Below are 12428 nucleotides of genomic sequence, written 5' to 3' on the forward strand. Positions count from 1 at the left end.
AGTGTGGTGGCGGCAAGTTTTTATGCTGGTTTTTAGGGGCTTATGCCTGCTCTTCTGAGCTGCCGTCGGAACGAGGTGTCGACCGGATGCCTCAGTGATAAGGCCGTAATCTGAGGTGTAAAGTTATAAGAGGGATTTGGAGAAGTGAGAGGCTGCCAGGGAGCGGCAGCCACGGGTGTCGGGGGCAGCGTCAAACCCGGCATCCAATCGATCCCAAACTTTAAATTTGGAGCTGACCAGCGAAGAGAAACATATGTTTTCAATATATCCTTGTCATGTACAGTTTCCTCTCAGAATTGCGCGTCTCCTGGACGCCTTTTCTTTGGACACTGTCATAAATAAAAAAGCTGATGGAGGAATTAGGCATCACATGACTCCATGCGGTAAAAATTAGTCTCCTCCGTAAACTTGAACGATAGCCAGCTTCCCAGTGAAAAACGCTCGGGCGAAACTAGCTTTACAGTGGCTAATATTAGCCTGAGCCCTAACCCCCCTGCCAGCCATCAAACGAGGCACCGTCGCATGCATGGCTGAGGGGACACAGTGGATTAGCCCTGAACTCTTTCATTTTTCACTTTCCCCTTTTCCTCCTCCTCCTCTCTCTGCGGCTCATGAAAGATTGCGTCCTGTGTGTGATGTGGCGGAGGAGCGCAGTCAGAATGAACTGATTACGGACGAGGGCCGGCGTGCCTTTGAGTCATGGCACCAAACGACATTCTTTAAGCACTTAAAAATAGTAACAGTTGGACTTTTTTTTTTTTTTCTTTTCAGGTTTGTTTTTCTCATTGGAGGACTTTGGGGCATCCTCTCTTGGCTTTTTTTTTTTTTTTTGGAGACTGGAATCATAACCAGATTCTTTTTTTTTTTTTTTTTTTCCTTTACCCCCCTTCCACTTTTTCTTTCATTTTGTTATTGGGAGTTTGTTTAATCTTGTGATGAAAATTGGCTTAGCGTGGGAAAGGCAGAATTCTTTCGGGGAAAGGTTTTTTTGTTGTTGTTGTTTTAGAGTTGTGCGCATTGTTATTTTTTTCTTTTTTTTTTTTTTGTCAGCGCAGGAAAGGAGAAGTGCCGGTTTGTGCCAAAACCTCATGAAGTATAGATAAAAAGGGGCTGAGTGAGAGGGAGGCCGCAACACCACGACAAAGATATGGGCTGTCCGAGCAAAGAGCTTAACAAATGACGATCTCCAGGGGGAAAAAAATGGGGGGAGGCAAAATAAGGGAGGAATGGAGTGGAGGAGGACGACGAGGGAGGAAAAAAGAGGAGAAACAAATGTGGATGGATCGGTGGGAGGAGGGAGGAAGACGGGTATTGGGGGGAAATAACGCAGAACAGTGGGGAGGGAGGGGAGGAGATGAGAGGGGAAACATTCCCCCTTGCCCACATTAAAGACATAAAAAAGAAAACAAACAGAAAAACATGTCTGACATAAAGAGGCTGGTTTCCGCGGCGACAGCACAATGGCTGCCTGTGGCTCTCGGGGCCCTCGCCGTCCCGTCTGGGGCCCGGCACCAGCGAAAGTCACCGCAGTCACAGGGCCCATCAGCGTGTGTGTATGTGTGTGTGGTGAATGTCATCACGGGCCTTAGTACTGTGGGAACGGCCATGAAAGGGACCCCACTCGGAAGCCACAAAAGTTCCTTTCTGCTTCTTCTCTCCGGCTTTTAGCCTCTTTATTTATCTGTGTGTAGGGGCCGGATGAGGAGGGAGGACTCTCTCCCTCTCTCTCCCTCTCTCTCTCTCTCACTCTCTCTCTCTCTCTCTCTCTCTCTCTCTCTCTCTCTCTCTGTTCTCCCCCTGTGTCTCTCGCTCTCTGACAGGCAGCATGACCCGTCACTGCAGCCCTCCTGCCCTCTTGACACCTTAAAATCACAGCAGCCACTATCTCACACTCATATATTCTGACTGTGTCTAACCCCGTTTCTCTGGAGGTTTATTCACACCTCATATCGGCTCCATCAGATCATTAAAAACACAATGCGGCTCTGTGGAATCACCCTATAGGAACAGACCTGCCGTTCCCAGGAATGCCCCATATATCCAGGTTATTCCGAGTGAAATCGTGGAGACGGCCAGACAGGCGGTGCCACAGGTCCCAGGCATTCCTTATGTGTCTGAAGGGCAGATAATTCCCTCATGGGTCCAGCCTGGACAGTGCCAAGCTGCTCCGGTGCCAGTTCCCATGCCAATCCAATCCCGACCCCAGCCACTGAGCGCCCAGCCACAGGCCGACTGCTATAAAGGCCTCATACCAATAAGAAATCAAATGATTTTTTTTTTTTTTGGAGGGGGTGTATGTCAATAGCACTCGCATACAGCAGCGCACCATGCGGGGCTGCTTTGACCACAATTGGCCTTTCATACTTTCTCTGCAGGAGCTCAAACACTGAACACTACAAACATTTGATTTTGATTAATGCTATATGAAAACATCTGAGGAATTGTTTTTTTCGGGTACCTTGTAATTTAAAAGTCTCATTTACAAACTCTAAAAACACTAACATTCCTTAAACACAGTTAGTGAGTAGGACCTTTTAAAGCATTATATTAATATCAAGGATAAAATGTTTATAAAGAATAATTTTCTTTTCGGGGAACATTGTGTGAACTTGGATTAACAATTTTCAACTTGTCGATCTCTGTTAAGGAATTTTTGCATTCATTAACACGTGTGTTGATTTCTTAGCTTGCCGTCAATTAAATTTCTTTAAAAATAATTGTGTTTCATGGATGGAATGGAACTTGTTTTTCTTATTTAATGAAAGTGCGACATTTCTGAGATACAAATCGAGTTGAGCTTTAGCTTGTTATGATCTCTTATTTTTTCCTTTTTATGTGTCTGTCTCTATTATTATTCTCCATTTCTTATCATGTGTTTTATATCTTCACAATCACATTTCGTTGTCGTGCAATAATAAAAAACCTTACCTTGCTCTTGCATTTAAGACGCAGCACTGTAACATTTTTTAGAGCGCAAAGGATACAAACAACATGTCTTTGTGAGTAACACTGGCTGGAAACTTAACCTTTGTTTGATTTGGCTTCATTCTTGCAGATTATCTCTGCGTTTATTTTTTGTCTTTGTTTGACACTTTTTAAACGATTCTTTTTTAAGCACAAACTTCACCGTAAAGCTGCCAGGAACCAGAAATTAATTGAGAATTACATACTGTCTCTTTAACGATAAACCCTCCATATATTATAATGAACAACTCTGTTTTGTAAAATATACCGTGTAGGAAATGAAACTATAACGGTGTTTATTTCCATGTAAAGTGATTTAATCATGTTTGTTAGTGTTTTATGGTCCACTGACATATAAAACAAACACATTCAGCAGCTTGTCTGCACGATAAATATACTTATGTTACTACAAATGAATATACATCTTTAGTGTGTTCACAGATAAACAGACGGACGCCACTTGAGTTCACTCGTGTGGCTCTTATACTGTATAGGATTTCGACACCACTACTGTTTGTAATTCTGCACTTTTGTCTCAATTAAGAGCCACTAAACAGATTGTCTCTGTGCCTGTTTGATCTTTAATGGTTTACTTATTTTTGCTCTTTCAACACTCAGATGTCGGCATTTTAAGGGGGGAGAGTGTCGCTCCGAATGTTTTTTTTCTCTGCTGCTAAAAAACAGAGAACAAATAATCAAAGTCAACCGTGCAGTGAGACATATCTGATCAGTGATTCAGTCTGACGTGGGTGCGGAGAAAAAAAGTCACAAACAAACTTTCCTGCCGAGCCGGTTCCATCTCACAGACTCTCGAACAATAGCAATAGTCATGCATCAGAAACAATAATTGCAGCTGAGTGTTTGTGTCTTATAAATTGTGGGTATGCGCTGTCCACATTCGTGTGAAGGGGGCTGCGTGTGTGTGTGTGTGTGTGTGTGTGTGTGCGTCCCTGAGCGTTCACACGTTCATATTCCAGTTGCGCATGTGTGCGTGTGTGCGCAAATTGTAAAAGTATGAGCTTGTTAATTTCAATAAGGGACGTCGCCTTGTTGTGGTTTGGGGGGATGGGAGGGAGAGGACTTGAAGTGGCCGACCAAGATCGCCAGAAATCTCCCAGAATTCCATCCCACCATCCAGTGCCAGCTCTCTTTCTTTCTTTCTTTCTCTCTCTCCTTCTCTCTCTCTTTCTCTCTCATTCTTTCTGTATGTTTCTCTCCATCAAACACCCCCACCATGAAGCCATTTTCATAATTAACTTATTTATTTATTCACTCATCCTCTTAATTACTTTCCACTTATCACATGCTTTTCATGCAACTTGCCTCGTCCTGGAACAACTGGGAGGAGTGGCCGGCCAGCATCGATGAGTGAAACCAGAATGATTTCATCGACATAAAAAACAAAAAAAAAATGTTGATACAGAGAGGAAAGTTGTTCTTTGAAGAGGCGGGCGGGCGGGTGATAAAAATAACAACAGAGAAGAGACTGAGGCCTGACTTCATAGATGTCTCTTTCCTCTCAGACTCTTTCTTCCCTGTTTTCTGATGCTGAAATTAGATCCAGATCTGAATTAAGGAATGATTGGTAATGAAAGGATATGTAGACGGGGGGTTTGTTTGTAGGGATGGTGGGTCGGAGAAAGACAGGGATTTCTCTTTTCTGTTAGCCCTGACTCATACTCACCACACTATAATCCCCCCTGGTGATGGTCACACTGATTACTGACACTCGGCTAATACAAAAACACACGCACATGCACATGTTTCAAGTTAGTTTATTGCTTTACGTGTATGATATGATAAAACGCAGGAGGGCAGGGCTGAGTTACATCTAATGCGAGTGAGATGGTCAGAAAAACAAGGTTGCTGGGAAGCACATCATCCTCAAAGAGAAGGAGAAAAAGAAACATCTGGAGTAAAAGAAACGCATAGAGTTAATCTAAATACACCTGATTTTTATTTACAAAAAGCTTGGTGCAACTTACAGGACCGAACTCAGTACAAAAAAAAAAAAAGGAGAAAAGAAACGTCACTCGCTCAAAAACATCTCACATTCATGCATTGTGGTATGTTTAAAGTAACACACCCTTCCAGTCTGCCAGGCAGGAAGAGACACACTCAGCTGGGCATTGTGTGGAAGGGGGCATGCCACTTGGCCTCTCTCCGTCTTTCACACACACATATGCACACACATATAACAACGGGCGCCTAGGCTTCGTGTTTCCATGGCAATCTGTACCAGCAATCTTCCCACGGTGGCAGCGGAACATGGCACTGAAGTGCCGCACCAACCGTGTGTGTGTGTGTGTGTGTGTGTGTGTGTGTGTGTGTGCGAGTGTACAGAGAGTTATCTTGTCCCGTGAAGAGCCCAGATGTTCAGACACTCACCGGGCCGCTTCCTCTCTTGACCCTGCGGTTTCTGCCCTCATCCCTGCACTCACTGAAACACAGATTCAAAAATGTGTGGGAGCTGCACACGACGTCGAAAAGGACCGCAAATTCTGTGTCGTGTTTTTTAAAAAACACAATATTCAGCAATTGAAGTTGGACATTCCTTATGGGAAAAATCTGTTAATCCCAACCAGATGTACTTAACGCTAGTGATAGTTAGCTAACCAGTTCACTGACTATGAATGTAACTGATAAATGTTTTAAATACTTAGTTGGCTAAAATGTGTTTACTTTAATGTTGTAGCTCACTAAACCAGTTGTAGCTAGCTAAAAGTATGGTGAAAAGTTGAAATAGCTGTAACTAGTTAGCTAAAAATTATGTTAAAGTAGCTGTAGCTTGTTAGGTAAAGCGGAGTTTAGAAAGTTCTAGCTGTTCTCGCCTGGCTGTGGTTAGCTAAAAGTAACATTAATATTTTAACAATAAAAATGTCAACAATGTACTGCACAACAATTGAAATAGTCATTTTTAGGTCAATGTAATGACTGAACTGTCCAAGTTAGCTACATAGAAACAGAAAGTGTTCAGCTAACTTGAAATGATGGATTATATGAATACAACCACTCCAAGTGACAGTTTAATAGGTTAGTGTGTATGTAAATGTGTCCTGTGCAACTCATAGCTTACACTCGCTATTTGATTGTGTGAAAAAAAGATAACAAGCACCACTTTTATTTAGCTTAATTAAATAGTGCTAAATAAACAGGACAAACATAAGATCATGAGAACAGTTTTGGAGCATAGCTGCAGGAGCTGCCTGTCTGTCTGGTGTGGAAATACTGTTATAAATGATTTTACACTTTAGTAAGCAGTATTAAAGCAATGTGAAGTAGTGTTCCAGAATAAATGTAAAAAAACAAAACAAAACAAAACAAAAAAACATGCACAATATTCTGATTCTTCATAATTGCTGATCAGTGACAGCTGCCTGCAGGTCATGTGTTTCCTGTCTGATCATAGCTGCGGCCGTGTTCTCTCTCTCTCTCTCTCTCTCTCTCTCTGTGTTTGTCTCTCATACTCACCCAAAAAAAGGAGTTCAGTCTTTCCATTCTCCCCGTCACCTGTGTGACTGTGTGAGAGTCAAGCTTTGTGCGCTGTCGCACACTCCCCTGCAGACGATGGAGCGTTTTCACAGTCCATCATTCCCACACTCCTCACCTCTCTCCTCTCCTCCCTCCCGCTGCCATTGTTCTACAAAGAAGTATAATTAAAGGAGCAGAGAGAGAGAGAGAGAGAGAGAGAGAGAGAGAGAAAGAAAGGAGGATAGATAGAAAGAAGGAAGGAAGGAGCGCAGGATGGGATTGGAGGCTAATTGACTGAGGATGACTGAGCAAAGGGGTGGAAAGATGGGGCCGAGGGGGGGGGGGGGGGGCGTTGGGAGGGAGGGAAGGAGGGTGACAAGCCAGGGAAGGACAGATTAAAGGGAGGGAGGAGGGACAGGGAGAAGAGGCGGGGGGGAGCCAAAACTGGCAACCCTGCCCCAACTGCCAGAGTCCTATTTTGTCATTGGGTGGCTGTGACAGAGAGAGGCAGCCAAGAGAGAAATAACAGAGAGAGCGAGAGAGCGAGAGACTATGATTGGATGCCAGTGACAGAGTAAAAGACTAAAGCAGCTTGTGATTTTTCTTAGTTGCCATGGGCCCTTGGGGGTCGATCAAGTGGCAGTGCTGACTCACAGAGGACAGGACAGGAGACACATGAAGAAACGAGACAAAAACAAACACAAGTGACAAGAAGTAACTAAGGACAACAAGGCTTTTATAAGTAGGAGCGCGAGAGAAACAGAGTGAGGGGCACACAGGGTGAGCGCTTCGTCTAGAGGGGAGACGGTCGTCGGTGTGTCGCCTCCACGCAGCAGAGAGAACGGTCGAGAAGATCGTCCAGATCCATCATCCATCCATCCATCCATCCATCCATCAGTCCATCAGTCCAGGAGGCGAGGAAGGGTCAAAGACATGAAGAGACCTCACGACTACAGCTCCCCAGACTCGGACACAGACGAGTTTATTGACGTGGGACAAGAAGACGGCTTCTGGTGAGCGTCCGCCAACCACACCTGAGGCTGCGGCGCATGCCTTCAGATCACACTTAAAAAGGAAAATGACATAGTCAACAGCTGCAATTAGAAAGGGAAGACAAATTTGCTCTGGACACATTTGGCTGTAATCTGTGGGCGTTACAAGCGTTTTGACACTCAGACGCTTGCCACACATGGAAAATGCAGACAAGTTGAGAGACGACAGGAGAAGTCTCAGTTTTGAAGTGTCAGGAGCTGAGAGCAGTAACTGAAAAAAAGAGATTGCGACTCTACTAAAGTTGTCCGCATTCATCCCACATGTTAGAAACTAAAAATAAATCTTGTTCATGGTGATTTAACGCCACTGACTCTTCCAAACAACCTGCGCTGTCAGCAGTAGGTTTAACTTGAGGCCTCTAAATGAAACTTTGTAATTTCTCTTTAACATCTGAGTAAATACACAGGTTTGCATGTATATCATGCACTATTGTAATAGGTAGAATTCAAAAAGTAACATCAGGCCTGTCATGTCTGAAGCATGGAGACGTCAGGATCTTCTGACATTTCAAACTAAATGGATTCGAATTTAGAAAATGTCTTCAGATAAAACACACTTTAAAGAGCGTCATGAGTTGAAATTCTCTTTTCAGTAACCAGGACGTTTTAGGGGTAATTTATAATTGAAAGTTATTGTGATGTAACAAGATTACGTTTTTAATCCTTTCCAGTTCAGGAACTCTTTGATGTCGCGTCAAACAGAAGAAAAAGAAAAAAAAAAACCAAAGGCTGAGCTGTCAAATTAACGCTGAAGCAACAGAGAGCGACAGCTCCTCACCAAACACAGCGAGGATTGATTTTTAGCATTTCGTGGGAACATTGTATTTGAGTAAATACAGTGAAATTATTTTATTATACTTTAAAGGTGCACTGTGTAATTTAGGGGAGGAAATTTTAACCAGAAGAGAGAAAGCTTCAATGACTGATTTTTTTGATGCCGCAGCTAAATAAACAAACTCTTTTTGCTTTCATGACTGAATAAACCGACTGACCTTAAAGGATGACACAGTTTCATACTGTTTTACTGTGTTTATATGTGGCGGACCCTGCCACCCTTTTTTAGCTTCAGACAGTGTTCTGGGGACCTTATTTTCCTCTGAGAACAGCTGGTTTAGTCAGTTATGACAAAAACAAATATTTCTCAGATTGTATCATCGCGTCACTAAGATTGCAAATATTACAAATCTGAGTTTGAATTTCATCTCCGAACCTAAAGTGCACTTTTAATATGAGACATAAAAATTGTGATTCATCTATTTAAAAATACTGATATTATTATATACCTTTGCAGCTTTGTTGTATTCAGGTTAAGATCTTAGACACAGAAAACTTAAAATAACTTGAATTGCTCATTTTTTGTTCATTAGTCATATACAAAAAAAGTTTAATACATGTAGTTATAGAAGAAATAGAGGCTTGAAAATGGAGATATTATGAAGATATGATGATACAAACTAAATGCTTTTTAAGTTGAAAGAAAATAATTAGAGCTTTTTAAACCAAAAGTGACAATGCAATGCAGGATATCATGTATGAATTATCATAATGTCTTGGAAACGTTTGATCAGCATTCAAATGTCTCCCAAAACCGCACACACTCTTTAAATCATTCTTGCTTTAAAGGCAAACTGGTCAGATTCCTTAATAATGAAAATAACGGGAAAAAGAATTTCCATTTGTGCGCACATTCACAGCGATACTGGTAACATCACAGGGGATGAGCAAGCCAGTAACACTGAAGACGGTTTGGATAAATCAAATTGCCATTTGTCACGCAAGCAGAAGACAGCTCTGCCTCCTCCAGTCAGCCCCATCAAACATAAACCTAAACAAAAACACACAGCTGAATTGGCAGCCTTCATGTCAAAATCTAATAGAAACTCAATAAGTCTCTGGTGGGGCAGTTTGAAGGGAACTCCAAGCTGTCAGGCGTCTTTCAGGCCTGTAAGACGAGAGCTCGCAAACAAACACAATCCATATTGAGTGACTGTACTCGCTGGAGCCGCACGCTGGAGTCCCATGCGAGCGAAAGCATCGCCCCGAGGCTATATAATCATCTTTCTAAAAGTGCTTTCGCTCAGATGGAAAGGAGAACAGCATGTCATTTCACTGAGACTAATGTCCAGAAACGCATTAAACCAAAAACAATCTTGTCTTCCCTCCTCTCCCGGGCACTCGTATGCCGTTCCTTGCCCAAAAAACAAATTAGATTGAAGGGAGCTGATGTGCCATCCTGTCTCTGTGTCATATTAAGGAGGGTAATAATAACAATATGCAGGAGAATCAAAGTCACTGCGTTGCTCTCTGTGCCAATGCCATCCCCCCTCATCTCCCTCTCTTTCTCTCTCTCTCCCTCTCTCTCTGTCTCCATGGTGCAGCCCAGTCACCGGGTCCATGTCTCCTGGCAGCGCCTCGCAGATTCTGGCCCGAAAGAAGAGAAGAGGGGTGAGTGGATTGCAGCCTTGGATCTTAATCTTTTCAGTACTGTCGGGTTTTTTTGTTTTTTTTTTCTGGTTTGCCCTGACTGTCTCTCTGCTCGTCTTCTTGTGTAGATCATAGAGAAGAGGCGCAGAGACCGGATCAACCACAGCCTGTCAGAGCTCAGGAGGCTGGTGCCCAGTGCTTTTGAGAAACAGGTAACTCCTCACAAAGCAAGGGAGGAATTAAGACCACTGTTTCGGTGACAGAAATGATAAAGCGGCTCCATAAACTCGGATGCAACTGATTCATGGTGTTGCTCATTTTCCCTGCAGGGTTCATCAAAGCTGGAGAAAGCAGAGATCCTGCAGATGACTGTGGACCACCTCAAACTCCTGCATGCCATGGGCGGAAAAGGTGAGACTTCTGAGTTTGTTGCATGAAAAGAAAAATCACTTTTTAGCTTTTTATGCATCAGTTTCATCCATCGTTTGTGAAGCATCAACTCAAAAAGCCCTTGAAATGAAGACTAACTCCATTCCACGACTATTCATCAGTGTATGACTAAACTGTCTTTTCCCCTCCTAGGTTACTTTGATGCGAGGGCCCTGGCAGTCGACTACAGGACCCTGGGCTTCAGGGAGTGTGTTGGGGAGGTGGTGCGGTACCTCAGCTCCCTCGATGCGGAGTCCCCGGACCCCATAGGAGCCCGCCTCGTCTCCCACCTTTCCCACTGCGCAAGTGAGCTAGACCCCCTCCTCCTCCAGTCGCCCCCGGCCTCCGCCCTGCCCTTCCCTCCTTGGCCGTGGGCGTCCTTCCCTCAGATCTCCCCCACCTCTCAGGCCTCCTCCTCGCCTCCTTTCTCCAGCGGGCGGAGAGATCTAGCCCTGCTGGGGAGCTACGCTACGCCCGCCTCCCTCAGCCTCGCCCCCCTAGCCGGGTGCCAGCAGGGCGCGCCGCAGCTCCTCGCGCCTACCGCCCTGGCCACCGTCCACAGGGTGCCTTCCCTCGCAGCATCACCAGTCCTCGCCCCCTCCAGGCCGACTCAGCCGTCCCCTCACAGCGCCACCAGGGCCTCGCCCCTCCCACTCCTCACCCCTTCCTCTTCCTCTTCTTCTACCTCCTCCTCCTCTACTTTATCATCTTCTGCCCCACTGCAAGTCTCTTTCAGGCCCTTCGCACCTCTGGGGTCTCCCGCAGGCCAGCGCAGGGTCTTGAGCGGATCGGCTAAATCAGCCCAGGGATGGGGGACTGAGATCGGAGCTTTCTGAGGGTCGACTCCGGGTTTTCCAAATGGACTCTGTACGGTGGACATGGAGCTCCGGTGCGCACCATGTAGCAGATATGAAGTGTTGAAGGACTCTAAAAGCCATATCAGACTGATAATCACAAACAATCATATGTAATGGAATGATGAAGGAATGTGAGAGAACAAGAGGAGCTGAATAAATTCATGATCTTGCCATACTGTACATACACCGCTCAACAGAGCGACGCTGATTTTTACTGACTTTTAACTGTGATATTTGTTTGGTTTTTTTTTCCTCTCAAAACCTTTATACATTTGATTACATTTTCCTATTTTGAAGAATGTTCAACGAAAATCTCTATAAAGACTAAATGCCTTTACCTTGTTCACGTTCATGTGTGTTTTTTCCGACCGTACAAGCAAGCAGAAACTTCTCGAAAAGCCAGAAATGAACTGCTGTCAGTACAAATGGCGGAGGAATGGTTGAAAGCCCTCCACTTATCCATATTAGTCATGTCTGCAAACACTGCTTGCATGCTCGCCAGCCGTAAACCCCTTTCGGTATCTAAGCCGTCTCCAGTGATGGCTGATGGGAGCTGTGGTCTTGTGGCTGCAGAGGATAAACATGGTGGGAGCTGGTGATGTTTTTGGGATGCCGCGGCGAGGCAAACAGACCCATCACTTTGCCCTCTAATTGGCAGTCCCCTGTAATTAACGTTACCCTCATATCAGTCTATGTATCTTCCTTCTCCTCTGCTGTCTCTCTGCCATTCTTTCTCTCCAATCTTGTGGTACACCAGCGGATATCTTCTCTCCCCGTTTGTCTGCGCCACTGTCTCCTCAACAATGGACAGACAGGGGAGAAGAGGGCGAGATGGAGAGACGGGAAAACAAAGGAAAAGATCTGAAGGGCTGTGGTCGGGTGACTGATTCGGCGTAGACGTTCAATAACAGGGTTGGAGGGAGGCAGGAGACAGGGTTAACGGGAGATGAGAAGGATTGTGAAGGTTTAAAAGGACAGAGCGAGAAAGAGTGTGAATCGCGGCGAGTCGTCCAGCGTGCGGAGGGCGCGCAAGGAGCCCCCCCCCCCTCCCGACGACGATGGGTGACAGTTGGAGGAGTTGTTCCTCAAGAAGATCAACATAATTGTGCCGTGCTTCACCAAAACGGCTCCGCGGGGATGAGAGAGCAGAGAAGAGCCTTGTGTGTGTTTACTGCTGGAGAACGCTTTGATCTACTTCAGGATGCAATGTCTGTGGTCTGCGGTCCAAAAA

General features: G+C 44.8%; 1 protein-coding gene across 1 annotated transcript; it reads left to right on the forward strand.

The window, feature by feature from the left end:
* The first annotated feature begins 6823 nt into the window (after nt 1-6823).
* On the forward strand, nt 6824-11539 carry heyl (hes related family bHLH transcription factor with YRPW motif like). Its single transcript, XM_030411262.1, has 5 exons — nt 6824-7448; nt 9866-9932; nt 10040-10123; nt 10241-10322; nt 10494-11539. Exons 1-5 carry the CDS (start codon nt 7369-7371, stop codon nt 11174-11176), a joined length of 996 nt encoding a protein of 331 aa, XP_030267122.1. The 5' UTR covers nt 6824-7368; the 3' UTR covers nt 11177-11539.
* The last annotated feature ends 889 nt before the right edge of the window (nt 11540-12428 follow it).

The sequence above is a fragment of the Sparus aurata genome, chromosome 3, assembly GCF_900880675.1.
Source record: "Sparus aurata chromosome 3, fSpaAur1.1, whole genome shotgun sequence".
Lineage (NCBI taxonomy): Eukaryota > Metazoa > Chordata > Actinopteri > Spariformes > Sparidae > Sparus > Sparus aurata.

Bases quoted from the DNA above. Each gene is read 5' to 3' on its own strand.
- heyl (XM_030411262.1), top strand. From the start codon at position 7,369: ATGAAGAGACCTCACGACTACAGCTCCCCAGACTCGGACACAGACGAG. The intron at 9,933-10,039 runs GTGAGTGGATTG...CTTCTTGTGTAG, and splicing joins CCCGAAAGAAGAGAAGAGGG to ATCATAGAGAAGAGGCGCAG. The intron at 10,124-10,240 runs GTAACTCCTCAC...TTTTCCCTGCAG, and splicing joins CCAGTGCTTTTGAGAAACAG to GGTTCATCAAAGCTGGAGAA.